The sequence below is a fragment of the Corvus moneduloides genome, chromosome 1 (assembly GCF_009650955.1).
Source record: "Corvus moneduloides isolate bCorMon1 chromosome 1, bCorMon1.pri, whole genome shotgun sequence".
NCBI classification, from domain to species: Eukaryota; Metazoa; Chordata; class Aves; order Passeriformes; family Corvidae; genus Corvus; species Corvus moneduloides.
In genome coordinates, this window is record NC_045476.1 from 142,734,502 (window position 1) to 142,757,305 (window position 22,804).

General features: G+C 38.9%; 1 protein-coding gene across 1 annotated transcript in view; it reads left to right on the forward strand.

The window, feature by feature from the left end:
• Positions 1-22,804, forward strand: part of CPQ (carboxypeptidase Q) — a 158,445-nt gene that overhangs the window by 122,081 nt on the left and 13,560 nt on the right. Inside the window, exon 7 of the mRNA XM_032129937.1 lies at positions 6,658-6,859. Coding sequence (XP_031985828.1) covers positions 6,658-6,859 — 202 coding nt within the window. The remainder of the gene's footprint in view (positions 1-6,657; positions 6,860-22,804) is intronic.

Here is a 22,804-nt window from a genome sequence, read left to right on the forward strand (position 1 = left end):
GAACCAAACGTATCAAGGACTTCAATAGGGATTCTTTTACCCCAGCAAAATGTGTTGACCATTAGCCTTTTGACTGTCCTCAGGTAATATTCTCTGTAATCAAAGATTATGTAAAATTACTGCTGCCTTTTTAGGTCACTGATGTCCTGTTGATCCCTTTCATTGCAAAGGGAAAGAAATGCAGAAAGAGCGAAATGTCCATTTGCAAAACTACAGAAAGTAATTGCACTGTATTCTCTGGTATCACAACAGGCAGTAGCTCCACTGATTGTATTAAGCACAGTAATAGCACAGAATAGTTATGGAATTATATTTTACACCAGTTCTAAGTCCATAGGAATTCGTAATTCTTAGTATTTAGGAATCAGCTTCCTTGTAAAAGCTGCAGAGAAGGACAGATTTTGCTAAAACACAAACTCAGGTTTATTCCTTATACTGCCTGAAGCATGGAAGACCCCAAATTAGTCATGACAGACTATCTCCTGGATGCCTAGTCTTCATTCCATGTAGACAAAATTCATGCATCTCTACCGTTAGGAAAACTTTTCTCTGTGCATCTTTCCTCTCTTTCTCTCATGAGAATAGCAGAGCTGCCAGTTGAATCTGGTAGAGACATCTTCTGAGGATAGCTGCTTCCAGTGCATGCTTCAGGCAGATTCACCCAACCATAGGTCCTTGGTCCATTGGGATGTCCGATTGTAGGAAAGTGCACACTCCCTGCACCTGCGCAAGGTGTAGAAAATTATGTATGTGCTGTGATAATTTCAAAGGTGTTGCAAATTTGTTTTCACTGACCTTTGGTTGAAAGTTGCAGAAATACTCATTAGCTTCCTGAAAGAGTAAACATCATCTTTGGTTGAAAGATGTAAACCACAATTTTTAATTTTGGCATTTTTGCCCATTTTCTAGTGAAAATCTAAATCCTTTCGAAAAAGAACAGTGGTGGGGTCATTCAGAATCACAGACATTGTTTTGATACCTTTGTATTTGAGCAGTAAAAGGTCTAAAGTTATGGAAAGTTTTCCAGGAAGAGCACTTCTCTTTGATATGCCCCTTTGTCAAAGGAAAAACCTCCTAAGACAAGACTTCAGGCATGCCTTACTTACCCTGCTGCCATGTTCAGAGCTGTCTGCTTTTTCTTGTCTGTCATCCCAGGGAACTTACAATACTGAATGGTCATCTCTGTGAGTGCTGGCAAGTCATCTTAGAGGAAACAGTTGCGATATTGTACAAGGCAAGACATGCCCGTAGTATGTTTTTACTGAGTGAAATGCTAATAAGTCATGACCAAATTGCTCCAGGGCTGTTGAAGTTACTGGGACTTTTGTCATTTGGCTTCTCAGAAGTCAGAACTTGTAACTGACATACAGAACAAACCGTTCAACCTTTACACTTTTTAACATACTGCTTTCCTATAAAATGTAGCAGAAGAATATTTTATCTTGTAACAAAAGGATGAGCCTTATTCATACCTTGTCATCTAGGAAAAATTGTGCTAATCTTCAGCTTTACAGCAGCTTTCTCCCATATAATGATGGGATAATTTACAAAAATGAATAACTCACAGTGTTCCCAATTTTCCCTGTCTTCATTCAAAAAGAGTGTAAATGGTATGATCACGCTTGTGGCTGGTGGTTATTATGCCTTGATGCTGGCTCATCTCTCTTCCCAACAGCTGTTGTGATGGTTTTTTCTCTAGTTTCAATTTATGCTGTTTTGCTTCATTAAATTACCTTCATACTAAACAGCAACTCAAAATTACACTACATCATGTTTATATAGTATTAAATACTTAGAGGATGTTATTTATTTTACTTTTTTTTCTTTTCTAGCTGTCACATGCACTTAGGTGTTTCCAGTGTTTTTTCTTGTCTTTCCTGTAGTCTTAGTTGCCAGCCTAACAGAGCTGGGTGCTGATCTAAACCTCCTTTTAGTACTACAGGTGGGGTGACCATCACTTCCCTGTGAGTTCTACAACATGGTTGTTGCCATGCTATACTTGTTTCCTGACTGCTCTCAGACAAATACTGGAATACAAGTGTTGTTGTTTCTTAAAGTTAAGTGTAAATCAATAACAGAAAGCTGAAAACACAATGTCGGATTAACTGATGTCCTTTATCACTGGAACAAATGAACCATTAATCAAGGACAGTGGTTTGTCATTACAGACTTTAGTATTTTTCCTGTAAAGTGGTGATTTTTCTCCTTGGAACAAAAAAGAAAACCAGTAAATGAGCTGTTGGACAAGTAATACTCTATTTTAAATAAACAGCCCCAAAGTACTGAAGGCTTTTAGGGTAGTTGTTCCCTGCATTATACTTTCAGGTATGTCCCTGCTTTAGCTGGGTAAGAGGGATTGCCATCAGTGGCTCAATGGATTAGTCATGAGATGTTGGAGTCTAGTTTAACATCTGATAAGAATTAACAATTGGGATTTTGACTGAGTAAGTAGCTACTGTAGGGTATACCTGCTTGGGATTGCCAGTGTCTATCCTAGAAGGAACATTTCCTACCAATAGAAGTACCACTCATACATATTACAAGGGTTTGTTTTCTTAATGGAAGTTTACTGTAATTACAGGCTAAACGACAGATCCCAGAGGGTGGGACAGTAATCAGTGGCACAGAGTCTAGTTGGAGGTCTGTCACTGGTGGTGTCCCCCAGGGTTCAGTACTGGGCCCAGTATTGTTTAACTTTTCATCAGTGACTTGGATGAAGGGGCAGAGGCCTCCTCAGCAAGTTCCCCAACAACACAGAGCTGGGAGGAGCGGCTGATACCCCAGAGTGCTGTGCAGCCCTTCAGAAGGACCTCGACAGGCTGGAGAGATGGGCAGAGAAGAACTGCCTGAAATTCAACAGAGGCAACTGCAGGGTCCTGCACCTGGGGCACACCAGGCACCAATACAGGATGGGAACCAACCTGCTGGAAAACAGCTTCATGGAGAAGGATCTGGGTGACCTGATGGACAACAAGCTGTTCATGAGCCAGCAGTGTGCCCTTGGGGCCAAGAAGGCCAAAGGTATCCTGGGATGCACTAGGATGAACACTGGCAGCAGGTCGAAGGAGGTGATCCTGTCCCTCTAGTCAGACCTGGTGAGGCACCATCTGGGGCACAGCATCCCGTTCAGGGCTCTTCAGTGCAAGAGAGATGTGGAGATCCTGAAGCAGGTCCAACAGAGAGTGAAAAAGATGATAAGGTGAGAAGACATGACTGAGAGAGAACCTCATCAGTGTCTATCAGTCTCTGAAGGGAGGGTGTCGAGGATGGAGAAGGCTCTTCTCAGTGGTGCCAAGCAATAGGACAAGAGGCAATGGACAGAAACTGGTGCACAGGAAGTTCCACCTAAATATGAGGAAGAACTTCTTTACTTGTGCAGGTGCAGTGGAACAGGTTTCCCAGAGAGGTTGTGGTGTCTCTGTCACTGGAAATATTCAAGAACCATCTGGACACAACCCTGTGCCATGTGCTCTGGGATGGCCCTGCTCAAGCAGGGAGGCTGGACCAGATGACCCACTGTGCTCCCGAACCTTGTGCATTCTGTGGTTCTGTGATTTCTTGTTATCAGGTTTTTGCCTTAGCGATGACAAGTATTTATATTTTTAGTTTTGCTTAACAGAGATAAAAATAGATTGTTTATAGAGAAAACAGAAAATAAAGAAATTAAAATTAAAAAATTAAAAATAGGAGAAATATTGGCAAGGATTGTGCCTAACTGTGTATTCAATGAAAATAGCAAGCTATAGAAAGCCAATTTTCCCATGCTGTATTTATTGTAATGTTTCATTTAAAAATTCAGTTGAAGAGCTAAAGATGACATGATAAAGAGAGGTGACCTCCTCTGTAACAAAGTCATAAGAAGGCAATGGATAAAAGTCTAGTTCGATGTTCAGAGAATTAGGCAGCAGGTTACACAAAGAAGTTTTAATTTTCTGGTACGTACTAAGAGAAGTGACACAATATCAAGATGCAGCAAATGAGATAACTTTCTGAAAAAAATTACATACTGAGTTTAAAATGCTTATTTAAATGGTGCATTCATTAGGAGAACGAATGAAGGAAACAGCTGAGCCTGCAGTTATTTTTTAAAATCTTTCTGGTTTGTTTGCTGTTCCCTTGAATCAGTTAAGGGGCAATGTATGGTCTCACCCCACTTTGTTACTGGCAGTAATTCCTGCATCATAGATGGCAAATGATGACAAAGCATCTTCACTATTTTTAAGCAGTATATTTTAAGCATGTTTTCCAGTATGTGTTTCTTTCTGTGTAAGTAGAAATGCCAATGTAGATGTACAAAAATGGGAATGTGGAAACTGATCTGAATTTTTTTAAGACTTCAACTTTAAAATTCGATAGTGAGTAGTTCTATCAGTAATCCTATCTTCTAGTGGACCAAATAGGGAAAAAGCTTTCTCAAGGACACATGGTACTTCAAGTAGCTGTGACCTGTTTCTTTTTTGTTGCCCAGTGAAGTCAGTTTCTCTCCCTCAGGTGTCCTGTTTTCGTGCCTCTCCAGCATGTTCTCAGAACTGAATAGCTTTCTTACAGAACAACAATATGGTGTAATATATTGTGGGTGGTTTGTTTACTCAGTTTCATATTAGAAACACATGCAAACATTTGTGTCAGAAAACACAACTGAAGAGTGCAGCAATGCTGCAATACTAGCAGTTTATGAAGTTCTTGAACTTAGGGATTCTGTTGTTTTGCTTGATAAATTAGATTTCTTTTAGGTATCCACACTGTTCCCATGCTCACTCTTCTCCTCACTTCACTGCCCTGAATAGTCTCTTCCACTGCCCTTATTGCTTCTCCTCATTTCAGCTGCTCTAAAAATGGGCAGAAGTCCTGCTGTGGAAAGTCAACCAAAGAGGCTGAGTACCATAGCATCATATTTATGCAGGGCTCACTATACTTAAGTTAGCTTTCATTGGCCTTTCAGCAGCCCACTGAAATGTGTGTTGTCTTTAGTAAGTCTTGCTCCTTGGGCATATGATAAAGAAGATTTACATTTTGAGACATTCTTTCTGTTGTATCTGTGACATTGGAGCATCACTGGTCCCTTTTAGCCTGCCCTGTGCTTTTCTTGGCCTGCTTCTCTCCCACAGTGTTCAGAGGTCTGTAAATCGTGATTTATGTTGAGGCTCATGACCTCAGGACAGTATTTGATGATAGGCCTAGACTCCACATGTAGCCTAATTATTTACATTTAATCTTTTGCAAACTGAAGATGTTTTTCACTGTCTAAAAATGGTGATTGCCAATGAGGTGACAAGATTGGTTATTTGCACTTTGATTTCCAGTAGTTAAATGGGTGGATAGATTGGTTATTTTTTGGTGTTATAATATTTACAGTTACTTTATCATGCAAAGATTTTATATTAATTTTTTAAATTACTGGATATATTTCTAAGTTAAAAGTAAATAGCTCTGCTATGATAGAATTGTTTCACTCAAAAGAGAAAAGTTTTGGGAAAGTTAAACAGTTCTTGGCAAATTCTATAAAGGACTTCTGAAAACTTGTGTGAATTATTCACAGCCACCTGTAGTACATATTTGGGTTTATATACAGAAAAATGTAAAAGAATTCTTTGCTGAATTGTTGGTTTATGTATGCTGATAATGACATGGATCTGTTAGTTGCTGCTACCACATATCCCATGTATTGATTTTCTTGTAGTAAGTAACCAATGGCAGCCATAAAGTTCTGGAATGAGATCTGGGCATAGGAGTAAAACCTGCAGTAAGTTCTCTTAGTCACATTCAAGGTGGTCTGAAGTATAGCTTTCTTCTGCCTGACATCACCATAAACTGTTTTTTAAAAGTTCTGTGCCTCTCCAAAAAAATGAGATCTTCCTTCATGTAAAATCCCTATGTATTTAATTCCAATTAGACTTTGTAACTGAGCAATCTGAGCAAATATGGTAAGTAAATAAATTGCTTATTTTTGTTCTTTAACCTAAAAAGATTTTTCCAAGTACACACTAAAAGCAAATGTTATTATGCTACTTGTATACAAAATCTTACCTTTCATGTTTCCTGGGAGGATTTACTTTGGAAGCACAAATTTTCCTTAAAATAGCTATTATTCCTTCACGTCTCAGGGAGAACCTTGGCATTTCAATCCTCTGATCAATATCAGAGTTGACTATATGGTATATTGAAAAGAATGTATTTCTGAGCAGGCAGCAGCTGGCTTTTAAATAGACTGTTCTTCACAGTCTATGAAGGATTTGGATGCCTCTAATTTTAAAGCCACAGAACTGTGTACCCTCTCCACTGCAACAGAATTTCAGAGTCTTGGGTCTGACAAGAAAGGGAGAGCTGCAAATGTAAACTGCAATATGGTGGTGATGGCTTACCTTTCTAGGTGGCACTTCAGAAGTCTGAAAGCAAGTATTTGGGGACAGCAGACTAGTCACACTGTGGCTCCTACAGAATACTGGTGCCTCAGAACGTAACTTGAACGGTTTCAGCATTTCCATACAAAAAGATAGGTCCCCTCATTTATGCTCATGTACACGTTTTCATGGGAAGCATTTCTCTGCTTCTGAAACAAATTTGTTGTGGCATGCTTGCATTGACACCTAGAATCTAATATATGATGCCAGCTAAAATAAAATCACAGCACAATATCTTCTTTTCTTACATGTTTAGGAAAATATCTCCAACTTTGATATTGTTATGGAGTCTGATGAAGGTACCTTCCAGCCATCTGGACTGGGTTTTTCTGGCAGTGCTGAAGCCCGGGACATCGTGAAAGAGATCATGACTCTGCTGCAGCCCATCAATGTCACGGATGTTTACGACAATGCAGATGGAACAGACATCTCCTACTGGATGAGAGACGGGGTGCCCGGTGAGTGTCCCTGGTGCTTGGCAGGGGACACTGCTCCCGCTGAGCACTGCCACGTCAGATGGGTGGTCTGATGTTTTGAAAGTAGTAAGAAATGCTTTCTCTCAGGGAGTAAAATTTACCATAGGTAAAATTCATAAATGTTAAAAGGTGACCAACAGAAATAGGACATAAAGTGCATTTGAGCTGCAGTTTAATAATGGTATAGATTATACGTAGAATAAAATGCCTAAAATCTTCTTTTCGGCTTTAAGGATTTATAATAATTAATCCCAGACTGGTGGTTTATAAATAGTAAACCAAGGCAGAGGGGAATTCTCCAATACAGAAGAAATATTTTTTTAATTATTATTATTTTTGCTTTGAAATTCAGGGCTTTTTCTCTCTGTTTTATATGCTGGAGAAACAATGTTTTTGGGATGTGACATTTAAAAAGTTATGAGTCATTAAGGTGTGATAAAGGAGTAAAATTCTGAAAAGTTTGAAGTAGTTTAGGGCTTTGTTTCGAGGATTGTATCTGGCTCCAAGTGAGGAGCAGCTTGTTGGCAAAGAAACTTGTAAACTGTGAGAGAGATGCACCACTGGCAGCCCCCCCATGCAGGAGAGACCCCACACTAGCACAGAGGCTTTCAGAGCACAAGAATCCCAACTGGAGGCCAGCCTGGGTGAAACCTTAGTGAATTTCCTTTTGAATAATAGTAGAAAGAAAAATTTCATAACAGTGATATTAAAAAAATTATGATCAGTTTTAAGTTTTAGGGTTCTTTTTCTCCTGTGTTTTATCACTGAACTAGGCTGGCACATTTCTCGTGCTAGTTTTACTACTTGCTACTATATGCTTAGAATCTTTTAATACTTTATTAACTGCCTTGTTTTTTACCTTGCAGAAGAGAGTGAATGATGGAATATATTATTCTTATTTATGGTCAGAACCCTTTGCTTCTCACTCACTTAGGGTGTACAGAGATACCATAAGGTTGACTGCTTCAATAAATGTATCGATATCTAATTTTGAAACCAAAACATCTATGCTGGGAAAGAGGTATGGTTGAATGGATATTATTAAGCAGTTAGGGATTCATCTTCAGCTGCTGTCCTGCTCTCTGGGTGAACTGGAATCTGTTCGGTACAATGTCATGCGGCTGTGACAATGGTGTGCTGAGTTGATTTGAGAGGCTGTAAGCACTACTGAGAGGCTGTGGCCATGCATCATCCTCCACAGCCTGGAAGTGCCTGTGAAAAGATGTCTGGTCCAGAATTTCAGACCAACATGTCTGTGTTGTAGGTGGAGTGTAAGAACTCACCACTCAGCCTATGGTTAGAAAATGCAAGGGTATCGGAATTATTTCCTGGGTAAGGTGCTGGGAGCATTCCAGGGAGTCCTCAGGGACTTGCATTGTGCTTCCCATCTGAATGTGACAAGATTATGGAAGAAGAGAGAAAAATTTAACATTCAAATGCCTTGTTTTCAGTTGATAATGTGAGTGGTCCTTGTGATGGCAGTGGGTATTGAGCTCTTGCACACCAGTTCTCATCAGCTGTGGTGCACCTGGAGCATAAGCAGCTACATCTTGCCATGGTCCTGTTATTAGTCTTTGGGCTACTCAGCAGGAAGAGTGTAGGAAAAAGCCCTCTCCCATGGACATCTGTACTCCTCAGAAAGCATAAACTATGAAAAATATAAACTGTAAGTTCAACCTTGGGAAAATATGAATACACAAGAATCAAGACTTCAGTTTTTAAATAAAATTGATTTGTTTTCCTATTAAGAATTTGTCACATTAATTGATGGTGGAATTTTTTTTCTGTCTGTAGCTTTGGTTCATTTAACTTCCTGTTAAGCAAATGGCAGTGTTCTTGCAGCATAAAGGAACACTGATTCTTCTTTTCTTCATCAAGCCCCAGTGAGAAGAAATTAGCTCCACTAAAAGAATTTCGGCTGCTTTAGATTGTATTTCATGCTGTTCCAGAGAGAAGTCTAAGACATCTTCTAATCTTCATGCCTTGTCTGCAGTATTCTCCCTGCTTGAATGAGCCTTTATGGTATATAATAACATTGAAACAAATTGAACACTCTGTAACAGCTTTTATAATTTTGTTCAATTTAAACAAGCAGTCAAGTGTTGACACTTCATCAATTTTATTTAAATATTTTCTTGAAAATATACTTGGTGGCTTTTTTTCTGCAACAGTGAGAGAAAATATGGTGTATTTCTTGAACAATAAGAATGGTTTCTGACATAATTTTTCTTGAATTTTTCTCCTTTTCAGTGTGAAATAGATCCCAGGATTTACCTTTTTAGATGCTATTAATGTTCTTCTCCTCCTGCTCCTTTTGGTCTGAAAGATCCACAGAGGGCATCACTACATGTGTTTTTCAGAGCTGTTCATAGCTGAGACAGGCAAAGAGATGGTGGCTTCATAATTGCTGCTATTATGAGCATGTTTATTTTTAATGGACATGCAATGAAATGTTATTTGTAATGTTACTTAAATATATGTGCAACTAAGTGGCAGTGATTATTCTGAGATTTTAGGATGAGAGAGGCCACGAGTTGAGTCCTTTGCAAACCATAGACTGAAGCTTAAATAATACCTCTAAAGCACAAGCAAGGTGACCTGCACCAAACGCAGCAATCTGGTGCTTTGTGACTGCAGAATATTAGAAATATTTGTCAGTGGCCTTTACATTGGATTGTTTTGAAAACAGTTCAGCCCAGCAGTGAGGAATGTCTGTAGTTGTGTTTTTGTACTGATAGCCAGTTTTCAGCTACTGAAAATATTTGTCTAACATTTGTTTTTCTTTTTCATGAAGCATAAATCAGATTAAAGGGGGGGTTTGTGGTGTTATATTTTATGATACAACATATTTAACATATATAACATGGTATTTTATGATGTGGTTTTACAGTTTGAGGTGACCATTGATTCTAAGACTGCTTCTTTAATAATTATGCAATTATCTTCCTCATCTTTCTTTTAAACTGTTCAATTCCATTTTTTTTTTAATTAGGGAAATATCCAGACTGTGGCACATTAAGCTGTTCCTTTGCAACACTAAATCCCAAGTTACGTTTGGCTAGAATTTGCAAATGTAGGTAGGAAGATAGGTTCACTGGCTTTATTTATTTGGTTTGTTAGCATACTTTTTCACAACAGGCTTCTTCAGTGTCTGAAAAGGTTAAAAAACCACTAAGCAAGCCCTGCTAAACCAATGCAGGGGTATTCCTGCTGAAAAAGCAAAGATGATCACAGGTACTTGATGATGACCAAGATGCTTCGAACGTGTGTTAGAGCTGTCCCTAAGGTAACAGCCCTGGTCTGGATCAGCCTTCCCTGAAAGCCTTCAGAATCTACATTTGACAAATGAAGTGTTTCTATTTGTATTATGGAATCCAGTGAATGTTAGTTCAGCTTTAGGTGTTTGGGGAGATGAAATCAGGTGCTCTCCTATTTTTGCAAAGGAATGGCTGTTGTGACACATTATTTCCAGGAAAACTGGTTCAAGGATGCTCCTTTCTGCTTGTCAGGGTGGTTATCTGTTCCCGCAGTGCTTATGATGGGAACACTTGTCTGTTAGGAACTAAGCTGTATTTGAGATCAAGCTGACCCAGGACATCAAACAGCTCCCCGAAGGCATGTTTCAATTCCTCTTTTAAAAATCAACCAGTGGCCTAAAGGTGAAACTCCTTTTACAATGTCACTTTGAACCTTGATGGTTGTTTGTGTTTCTCTGTCTCCACAGTGACTTGATTTTTTGTTACATTGCATAAAAGGAAGAATTGTTCTTCCAGAAATTAATAAACCAGTAGTTCATCTAATTTTAATGTTTCTTCAGAAATCAAAAATTTGTTGCTAACCCAATCTATTAGTCATGCAGATGTGACAAACAAATACTATAATAGATCGTTTCTTTCATTTTTATATTTTCATACTGCTTTTTTATTACCTTAATCTGAAATATGCTGTATTTTGGCCTGAGACGCCAGATTTTTGACACATTATTTTCTTTCCTATTATGTAAGAGGTTAAATCTACCCCTTTTCTGGAGCATGCTGCCCTCTCCTACCCCTGCCCCCATCATCCCTGTAGTACCAGACTCAAGTGCAAACCAGCATGCTGGTGTCAAGACTACTGCCTGCTTGGTGTCAGCCAGGGACATGTCTGAGGAAGTAGTGTAACAGGAAAACTCCTTGACTTGAGGTTGCCAGCTGGACATGAAAAAGTGAGTAAACTCTCTTTCCCAAATTGTAAGTGAGTAAACTGTGTTCATTCTTGGCTGTGTCACTGTTTGGAAGTGATACTCCGCTGTGATGCTTGAAATGCTGCCCCTCTGACTACCTGTTTTGTACTGCCCACAGTCTTGGGCAGTCTCTTTAGATCCAGTTTCTAAGCATCTTTTTATTTCCAAAAGAATAAAAATGGAAGAAATATCAGATGTACAGTCTAGGGCTTCATAAGCCAATGCTGAAAAGCCTTGGACTTGATTCTGCAGGGGTAAGGGATGTTGCACTTGACATAAACCTTCCTACAAGATGAGGGAAGGGGAAAAAATTTCCCTGAAAAGTAAACATTAAACTTCTTCACTTTACTATGTAGCATTTGTGTCACTTGTGATTTGAGATGTTTAGCACAGGGAATCAATGTAGGGTTCGAGGTATTTGACAAAGTGACAAACTCAAAGCAAATGTTTCCTCATGAAGCAAAGACAAAACTCCTGAACACTACTCACAATACTAAGCTATATGGATAGTATTATAAGTACTTAGGTAATTTTAGGTATTCCATAGGTGCTACATTTTTATATTTGCCGAGTTCCCACTTCTCTGGACACGTGTTAAGCACAGTGCCAACACCAGCTACTATTTCTCTGTGAAAATGAGGGGTAAAGGGCTTATGGTGTGCACACATGTCTTGCCTCATTCTTGATCTCAATAAGTCTGAGATGTCCCAGAACTGTTGCCTGATAATTAGCAATATTGTGTTGGTTTTTCCAGGGCTTTCTTTTCATTTTAAATATTTTATTTTATCATTCTTAAAGGAAATATGGTGAATGAGTGTGTTCCACTGCAAAAGCCAAATCTTTTGCAACTTGGGTGGTATTAAATTAAACCAGTATGCTAAGAGAACAATTATAATTACTTGGCACTTTAAGAACCTACTGTAAGTGCTCAGGCTATTAGACCCATTTAAAATCTTGATTGCAGAAAGAACTGTGTGTATTAATCTGTAAAATAATTCGTCTATTCTCTAATTTATCATTGTTCCAACAAAATGGGCTTTTGAAATTAGAAATTACTCTAGAGTAATTAAATAAATTTAATATGCTGCAACTTTTTATGAAGGTGGATACCTTAAAAGGCTCATAGTTTAAGATAGTATCTCAGTTATATTAGCCTTTCATATGACCTTCTCTGTTTTTAATAAAGTTAATACAGTCTTTGAGACTAATCATTTAATGAAAGGAATAGTCTGTAACTTATGGCATTTTCTTATAAGTTGTGCTATTAGACTACCAGACAAATGTGAAAATACTTTACATATAATTCCTTCCAACTTTGCTCTGCTTGGGTTAGTCTTGTTTTGGCACAATGGAGTATTGTCTACTTCTAATAATTAACAGGAAGCATCAGATTTGCAAGGGTTTTTTTGTTTCACGTAGACTAGACACAGACCATGCAAAAATGCATCTGTGATAGTACTGTTGGAGGGAGGGATGGAGTTGGGCAATTAGGCACAGTGCCTGAATGCAAATTTTCCTGGTAGTTTTAAGAGGGCTTTTGTACTATATTTCTCATTAGCAATTCAGTCTATTTGAGTCTAAACAAACTCAAAGTGGATGAAAGCAAACTCCTTCTTCCAATAGGGTTAGTGAGCTATAGAAGCACCTTGCAAACTTGGTGAAGTCTCTCTGATTTTTGCATGTGTAAAACAAGATTTAGGTGTCCTTCAAAAAGTAAAGGGTAATTCAAACAGGAGGGATGGGCTTGATGCAGTAGATACAAGGTGAAATTCTTTGCCGTGTGTTACTCAGATGGTATGATGGCAATGGGTTTTGCTGGCATTAAAATATCTGAATCTGCCAGTAAATATTACAAGCACTTTCATAATGAAATTCTTCTTTCTCATTTAAGCCTCACCCATTTCAGACTAGATTTTTGAATATCATAAGCTCTTGCCTTTGATTTGTACAATATTTAGATAATCCTAATTACAGTTACAAAAACAGAACTATCATTAACTTGCTGATCCCAGAGGAAATTTGAACTGTGAAACCAAAAATATTTGCAAAACTCTATCATAAATTGCTGAATTTCTTATTTTGCTTCTAGGTATTTTTTTTTCTTCGGTATCTGTGATGCAGTTTATTTGGCAAAGTTTTCTTGGTGGTCAGAAGTGAAGAATTACAGCACATGGGTTAAGTAGCTGGTATTCCATAGCTCTTAAAATTTGTTTTTCAATAAAATTAGGCAAGGCAGCTTTAAAATAATCTTATACTAATATAACAAAAATTAGTTTGAAACACTGACATTCTGATAGGCTTTTTGAATCCCAGAAGAAGTAAAACTGTTCCAGTGCTTTCAACCCTGTACTAATACTATATAAGCTCATTAATCTAGTAATGAAAATTTAAATTCAGGTGTTTAAAATAAAATCATAAATTCTTGGTTCTTGACTTCGTGGCTAGTGGACTTCTTTCTCTTATTTTGTCACTCTTCTTTCTTTGAATATCAGTAAGGTTGTATTTCTTCTTTCCTTTTAGAATGCTTACTCTTCAAAAAGTTACATGGGATGGATTGGCATAAGTGACCCTGTATTAAATAGGTTCTTCCTGGAAGCATATGAAATTCCTAAACATCTCAAAAAAATCAATAAATTTGCTTCTGCAATTCGCCTTTTTTAGTAGCAGAACATACTTTGTCTCAGAAAAGAAACTGAAAATATCTAGCTGAGGATCTCATTCAGATTTGGGGTGTGGTTGTTTTTATTCTGGCTGTGCCTCTAAGAGTCATCTTAATTCTCTATTGTTTGCTGCTTAGGAAAGCTGAATTCTGTTCCTGTGGGTGGGAATATTCTTTTTCAGATGGAAGTATTTGTCATTTGTTGATCCTAAAAAACAAGTGGTCTACATTAACACACAGAGCTCAGTGTTAAGATGTTAAGTAGTCATTTCAGAAGTACAAGTTAGTCAAGCCTTATTCCTAGAACTGCCCCTGGCTTCAGTGAAGCTTATGCAAATAATGAAGTAAACAGAAAGAAAAAATAATAATTAAAAAATAGTTTAATCAGAGTTCTGTAAGGAATTTGGAGATATTTGCCAATGGAAAAAGTGAGGAAGTAAAATAAGAGTCTCTCCACAATTTTTTTTTTTTTTTACCTTTAGAAATTTGACTGTATGAAAAATAAGACACATTGATAGTGTGGAAATGCTGTGAGATTTCTCACCAAATATGTCATGATCTAGAATGGTTGTTAGGAACAGCAGCAGAAATATCTGTGGATTCATGGATTTCATTCCTGGAAAACAAATTGTAATGGCATCAGTATTAAAAACCAAATAAAAATAAAGCATTCAGTAGCATTCCAGGAAGACCATGCGTAAACTGCTCTTGATGGGAGGGACAGAGGTTAAATGTATTAAGGCCTGGCTTGTAGCTCTCCAAGTACTTTCCTATATGAAGTCGTATGACGAGTGTTTCTAATAGGATTCTTCAGGCCTTGCTGCATCCTCAACTATTTAGAGTTTCCATTGGTTTGGAGTCAAGTTTCAAATTACAGCAGAACACAGCTGATGTAATTGCTATATTAGAATGATAAAGAATGATGAGAACAGGCTGATCAGCCAGCCAGGGTGATTTGTCTCCTCTGGCCAGTTTGTTCACACCTCTCTTGTTCTGGAGTCACAAAAGATGTAATATTTAGAAAACATCACTTCCTTGGACCCGTTGGCTGCCCTATTTCCAAAGAGGCCCCTCATTGCCACAAGGTTTTGCTGGTGCCTCTTGCACAGCAGCTCCTGTTCTGCAGAACTGCTGGTGCACCTCCCACCAGTACTGTGGCCATGGATTGTCCTCTTCCAATACAGAACTTTGGTTTTGTCTTTGCTGACTTTTCTGAAGTCCATGTCAGGATTTTGAGCTCTCTGAGCAGCAGCTCTGCCTTCCATACACAACTGCATACACAACTGCTCCTTCCACAAATTTTCTGAAGACACTGGCCACCCCTGTCATCTGGATCATTGCTAAGGATGCAAAGGGTGCTGACCTGGCATGGACCCCTGGGCATCACACCACTCATAACCAGCCACCTCAAACTGTTGATGGTGACCCTTTGAGCCCAGGCACCCAGGCTGTTTTCCACCCACTTTTATCCCACTCCTCCAGTCCATAATTTTCCTGGGGACTGAGTTTTTCTAGTTTGTAGTTCACAGAATCATCATAGGATTATAGAATGGTTTGGATTGAAAGGGATCTTAAAGATCATCTAGTTTCAACCATTATGCTGTGGTCAGGGACACTTTTCACTAGGTCACGTTGCTCAGAGCACCATCCAGCCTGGTCTTGAACGCTTCCAGGGATGGGGTATCCGCAACTTCTCTGGGCAGCCTGCTCCAGTGCATCATCACCCTCACAGTATAGAATTTCTTCTTAACATCTAAGATGAACATACTCTATTTCAGTTTGGATCTATTACCCCTTGTCCTGTCACTACATGCTCTAGGAAAAAGTCCCACTCCGTCTTTCTTGTAGGCTACCTTAAGGTACTGGAAGGCCACAATTATGTCACCACAAAGGTTTCTCTTTTCCAGGCTGAACAGTCCCAATTCTTTCAGTCTTTCCTTATAGGAGAGGTGCTCCATCCCTCCAACCAACTTAGTGGCCTCCTCTGGCCATGCTTCTGGATCCTGCTGCCTTAGATTTTACAACAGGCATAACATTTGCTTTTTTTTCAATCATTGGGGTCTTCCCCTAATTGCCACAACTTTTCCTACATGATAGAAAGCAACTTCCCAATGGCATTGGCCAGATCCCCCAAGCAATCCATCCAGCACCATTGATTTTTATTTGCCCTGTTTGGCTAAACAATCCCTAACTTTATTTTCCTATACCATGAGCAGTACCTCTTCCCCTGTCTTCCCAACTTTGCTGCCATACAGAGACCTGAGAGTTTTTAATTCTAAGCTACAGCAATTACTTTGTTCATATGCTTTCATTGCTTGTTATAGGTAATATAATATAGCACTTCAACAGCAATTTTCCCCCCAAAGTTCCGGAAGTTTTACATGGAAAGGAGGCTTTAGAAACATCTCAGCTGACTGTGCAGGCCACACCAGATATTTGAACCAAGTATGATCTTGATTCAGGATCTGAATACTCTTTAGTGATGGAGTTTTAGATATTAATCAGAAAACTTGTTCCTTCCTGAAGCAGCAAACAAAATACACTTTCATTTGCAGGTGACACTTTAGATGTAAATGTCTGAGGCCTTTGAAGAATGCTTTTGATAGTAGTCCAAACTGAACAAATACAAAACTCAGAAAAAATTTATAAAGACATCTCCCTCAAAGGAGTAAGTTCAAAATTATTTCAGTGACAGCCTCTCCAGGACATTGTTAACATTTATAAACCACAGAATTGAAACCCTTCTAAATGTTTGTCTTCGAAAGTCATTCTACAGATTGGGTCTATAGTGCTACTGAATTTCTGAAGAGCAGAATTTATTGAATACCAATTTATTTTTCCCAGAAATCCCTTTCCAGTTATATTATATGTGTTTTCATGCAACAATTTCAGTCAATTCAGACATGGAGTAGACCACAGAAAAATACTTAAGTGTGAAAGAAACTGAATATGCATTTGTATTTTATATTGGCAAATCCTCAAGGAAGGATTGTGGGCTGCATAAGAATGCAAGAGAGAAGGTACAGGGTTACTGTTCTGTCTCTGACATCATCTGCCATGATCACTGAACAATTTATAGTTCCTCAGTTTCCCTAATGGTAGCAGTTACCCAAAGGTTGCTTATGAGTTACCTTTTGTCTATATGGTGCAATAAAGAGGAAGGAGTCATCATTACCTTCCTAATTAAGCTGGTCCATCTTCTGCTGGAATCATCAGACCTTGCAGCTATTTAAAATAGCACAAGAGCTTCACCTGAGCAAATACTGTAGATGAGTGTAAAGAAAAGAGCAGCCAAAGTGGAAGAAGAAGATTCCTATACATGTATTTTAGGGGCACATAAACAACTCTGTCTGCAAGGACAAAGCATGAATCTCAACAAGAAAAGCAGTTTATTGGAATTCCCCATGCAAAGAGCCAGAAAACCTAATTATGATTTACTATACATCAGGGCCAATCTGTCCACAGCTCTCAACTGTTTTCAGTGCCCATGACAGAGCTCTGTCTCAATTGCCATGTGGGGCCTTGGAAATCCACCAAAGCAAATAGGCACTTTTCCTTTTGCAGTTCAGTTCTATCAATTATATTAAACATGAGCCTTCTGAGACAGAAGAATTTTTGTAGTTGTTGCTGTTGTTTTTAAAGAAACCTGAAATAAAGAAAGCTAGGGATTTTCAGACTCTGCTCTCTCAGTTGGGATAGTCCATGTGTTAGAAAATGTTTATAGATTTAAAATTGGAAGCAGTTGAAAACCATTAATATGGCATTGTGGAGGAGAAAGAAGTTGAGCAGCTTGATTTTTCAATGGGTAGATACTCTATCCTACAAGCAAAGACATGGGAGTTTAGAGCATTGGCATTTTATAGCTATCCCGAATTCCTTTGGGGATGTGTACCAGCACCTCTCTTCCTGAAGGATACTGAAAACAACTCAGAGTTGCTAATTAGAGATAAGAGACAGAAAAACTTAAATTCTCTGAGGACAAAAGTTATTATGAAGCGTTCTAAAGCAGGGTGGTTTTACCTAAACAAGGATTGTCTGGATTGGCTGCCTGTTTCCCCCCAAATCCAAAACCACAGGAACAACAACCAAAGCACAGTGGGAGTTGATGGGAGCCGGCTGAGAAAGAACTGTGCTCAGTTGTCATCTCTGGTCAGAGAGATGTGAAGAAACAAAAACCAAAGCTATCACCACTGAAGTCGCAGAAGTGATTTTCAAGAATTTTTTTGCCTTACATTCCTTAGGTGGGTAACTGCTAGAGGAATGACTTTTAGCACTGTTTTCCACACGCATATGCATTGCAGTTCATGTGAAATATTTAGGAGTGGGATATTTTTCTGATGTAAAGCTGTTGTTCATAAAATAGAACAAGGTTACCCCAGAAATTTGGTGTCTACTTGCTCTTGTTCACTTGCAATAGTGATCCTGAATTTCCCTCTGCCTCACAGGCAAAACTTGCCTGGAGCCATGGGTCAAGACAAGTGCCAGAAAATGAAGATCTGTAGTCTGTTCCGTAGCTATTTCAGAAAGCCACACAAATAGACGAGATTTCAAAGAACCACAGAGCTGGCAAGAAGGTTTCTAGAGAACCTCTAAATATTCTTCATTCCAGCATGGTCTTGCCAATGTCTCTGTCCTTTCTTTCACATTTGTTGAAGCTGGTCTTGAAGACTTACTGTAATGGAAACATGATAGACCAGCTGGCCTGCCTCAGTGCTATTCTTAGTGCTTAGGGAAGTTTTTCTCTTATCTATCCTACTCCTGCTGCAATTTAAGAGCTTTGGCTTCCATTTCTTTTCATTGTGAAACCAAAGAGATGGTTACTTCTTTCCTCTTGCAGCATGTTTTTATGTGAAGTTGATTTTTTCCTTCCTTGGTGTAGTAGTTTACACTTGCCCCTATTGATCATTATCCTGAGTTGTCTTTTCAAGTATCTCATTGGTGAACATCACTGAACAAATTCTCATAATGCTCTCAGTGCCCATGCTATATGTCCCTGGTTAGTGTCATCTCACAGTGTAGGAAGACTTTCTTCTATCATTTTAGTCTATAATGAAAATACAAAATAGACTCATATGGTGCCCCAGTCTAAAGATCCTTCCATTTTTTACTCTCTGAGTATATTTTTCATGCAGTTTGGATCAACTTTGCAATACACATAATTCCCCTTTTCTCTTCTGGTGTCCTTAGTGATTAACATAACTTTGAACTTTTATACATGTCTTATAGGATCAGAAAGTTAGTTCAAAGGGAGCCATTATGTACACTGAGGTGCTGGACCATGCTATATTCTGGTAATATTTGGAGATCACAGTGCTTTGGTGCCTGACATTAAAAATTGATCCTAGGTGTGTGTTTAGGGGCTTCTTCAGAGATAGAATGCATTGCAAATGTAGTTTCTATCAGTAGATTGTCTTTTTTGTTAAGGAAAAAAGATACTGAGATGTGTTCATTTATATGAACAAGATCTATTTTGATGAAATTAGAATAGAAAATAATAGAACTAACATTTTTATAAATAAAGAATAAACATTTTTATAACATTTAGAGTGATGATTGAAACAAAGGTTTTAAGATTTTATTTCATGTATGTATTGAGTCAAGAAAATACACGATTGGAGTATTTGTTTTTGCTGGTTTATTTCACTTGATGAGAAAAGTTTTGGGTGCCTTTTATTTTTGTTTGAGTTGGGAAAAGAGAAGAGCAGAATTGTGTTATTTGCTACAAAATGGAAAGCCCATTTTTTCCTAGCTCTGCCTTTCGTGGTGTGCCTCTCTTAGGGATTCCAGGATGCTGCAGTTTTTTCATCATGTATCACTGCAGCAAGATAATATGGGTTACAAATTATTGGTTTAATCAAAGGAAACCAATCTTTATCCTGTACAAGCTGCTCTCAGGACTTTGATGCAGACAGGAACCAGGCTAGTTCCAGGTTTTATCAGATTGACCCCTTCATGATTTATGGTAGAATCCACCAGCTAAACTATTATAATCTCTGGGAAAAAACGAAAAGTATATGATAGAGATATATTAACAACACTGTTATATGATAGAGAATAACTATTCACCTTTTGTAATAGAACCAGAGCATCAGAGCATCAGCACCAGCTTTAAGACACACTTCTCTGGACAACATATAATTGAATGGAGGAAATCAGCCTCACAAGAGGTTTTGGAAACCAAGATCAAACATAAATTTAATAAGGATGGAATACTTCATGGGAGAAAGGCTGTCCAAAACAGTTCCTACTCAGATAGTCCTTAATCTTTTGATGGCTGGACAGGTGTACTGAAGGATGAGACCCTTTTCTCCCATTTTTTCTCAAAACACTGGCTTCTACCAGAGAGAGGGAAACAGGCTGGCTGAATCTTTGAGGTTTTCCCCAGTTCATCTGGTTTTCTGTTCTGTGTAGTAGATATAGTCTAAGCACTGCTAAATAATCTGGGTAACCAGGCTGACAATAGACATTACAGTCAGGACCCTTTTAGATGCAGGAATGTTCTGTGAGTTAAAGTGCTAGATAAACTAGTTAAAGTGTTGCATGTAAATTATGATGAAGTCTTTCCTTTGAGCTTTTGTATAATATAAATCAAATGCCCTTGTCCTGCAGCGAGGTCCTGCTTGGCTCAAGCTGAAAGGCAGTGTATGGCAGTTGGGAAGGGAAAAGAGGAAGAGGAAAAGTGAAGTGGCAGGTGTAGAGCTGTGGGAGGTCTTGGACTTTCAGCTTTCTAGAATAACTACTCTTAAACAAAAGCATCTTTTAGTTGATTTTCAAATTTAAGCCAGAGATAAGCAGGACGTATTAATGATACCAGTTAGTGTTATTGACTCCTTGTGTATTATTTCTGTTCTGTGCTTTAAAAGTGCTCACTGAATCTGTGGGCAGATAAGACATTGCAGCAGCAGCCCTTCAGTTCCAAATTACGGAGGCTCTGAGATAAGCTGTATGGGTTTGAAACATATTTTAAAAAATAACACTAGACAGTTGTTAACCAATTGTCTTCACATTGCAGAGCAGAATTAAGGGCTGCTGTATGTGCTACAGGAGTCATTGAAAGAAGTCTGTAGATAAATACTGCTGAAGGCTGGGCAGCTGTGGTTTTTATTGCACTCAGGCATCGACTGGTGCATCTTGCAGCCTGACCCAGGCCCTTGCATCCATAGCAGCTGCTGGAGAAAGTCTTGTGGGCTGCTCTGTGCACTCACACAGTCTATGCTGGTTCCAAGCAAGTCATACTGCATTCTCATTTTGTTGTCTCTGTTCAAAGGTTGCAGAAATAGATGGTCACTAATAGCCAAAATCCCTCGTTTTGGCAAAGCCTTGATTAGTTCTTGGGGTGGGTGTTTTTCCCCGTGCAGAAGGACTTGGGGGGTTCCTAAGCTATTTGCACAGAACTGCCAGCCTTGAAATTGGTATTAATGTTCCAGCCACCATTACTCTTGAGCTTGGAACGCCAACAACATGAAAGAGATGAGGTCTGACAGGGCAGCTCTCACTCTCTTGCCATGCTGCAGTGTGAGAATCGCAGGCTGATCATGTCAGGACTTCAACATCCTGCTGCTGCAGCTTGTTTTCTTGGCCTGAACAATTTTAGCCTTTCTGGCTTCAACTAAGAAACAGATTTCATTGTGCAGCTAGAACTAACTGACAAGTTTTAAACATCTTAATCTTGAAAACAGCCCGAATTATACACATCTTTAATTTTAAATCCCTAAGATATGCTAAATGGGAAGCATTGAGAAAACTTAATTAGTCTGCCTGCCTCTTCCTATAGTTCGTAATTACTATGGGTACTTTTCTTGTCCACCAACACCTGCTGGCTAGATTTTAGGGCAGATGTTCTTGTGTAGTCATCATTAAAAGCACATGCACTGGATGCTGTTGAAGCCTCCAAGTGCTCTGCATTTATGTCTTTTATTTCAGGATGCCTGGGGGGAAGAAGGGATCATCACACAGTTAAAAATGTCATTTACTTTCTCTATCTTTTCCATGCAGCTTCTCTCTTTCAGTCAGACAAATAGCTACCAGGAAATTTGTTAAGGGTAAAATGGTTTTTGAGACATGGTGCTCTGTTTTTGAGAACAGTATCTTGGATTAAAAACTTTTTTACTCAGTATACTCAACCCAGTGACAATTTCACTATCTCTTAACCCAAGTAATGACTTCTAATTAGAGAGCAAGAGGGAAGGGACTGCATGTGGTTCCTGGAGCCTGAGCTAAGAGAGTGCTAAGAAACACTGTAATAATTTAACAGGTGTGAGAGCTCCTGCCTGCTGAGCCAGCTCTCCTGCCTCTGTGGAAATGGGCAGGATCACTGCTTTGCCCATGGCTTGTGTTAGTCCTCCCCAGCCAGACCTCTTTTGGTTTCACCTCCCTGAGCTCTGTGAGTTGTGGCTTGGCCCTTGGCCCCAGCCCTCATTACAAAACATCTGTTCTCCAGTTTTAGGTGTAGAGCATCATTTTTGCAGAAAAAAAAAAAGGTAGGTGTTGAATACATGTCCTTATCATGGATAGCATTATTCCTTGCCTTTTGCTGCTTTTTTTTGGATCATCCTCTTTTTCTTTGTGATTTGTATTGTGTTTTAAAGTCGTTGAGATAGGGAAAAGTGTGTTTGCTTTTCTACTGTTCCAAGGAGTGAATGTTTGGCCACTCCATTTGCTAAAATAGCTAGTGGTAAAGACATTCTGGGTGCCTCATCTAATTCCAGATAAGCCTTGGGCTCTCGATACACAGCACAAGAATCTAATTATTGAAGTAGTTATTGTTGACTTCTCTGCTACACCCCATTTTTCCAAACCCAGAGCCACCTTTGGAGTCACAGCAGTGGACCCTGCTGGCAGTGGTGGGATGTAATGTCAGCCTGGAAACAGCTGTACTTACCTGGAATGAGTTACTAATTTAAAATCTCAGTTGTGTATTTTTTGACCCTGAAAGGAATATGTGACAGGAACAGGAGAAATATTCCCTTCTTCACTCAATGCATTCAAATTTCAGTGGCTGCATTTCTGCAAAGCTGGTGCTTTTTCTTCGCCTTTTCTGAAGAGC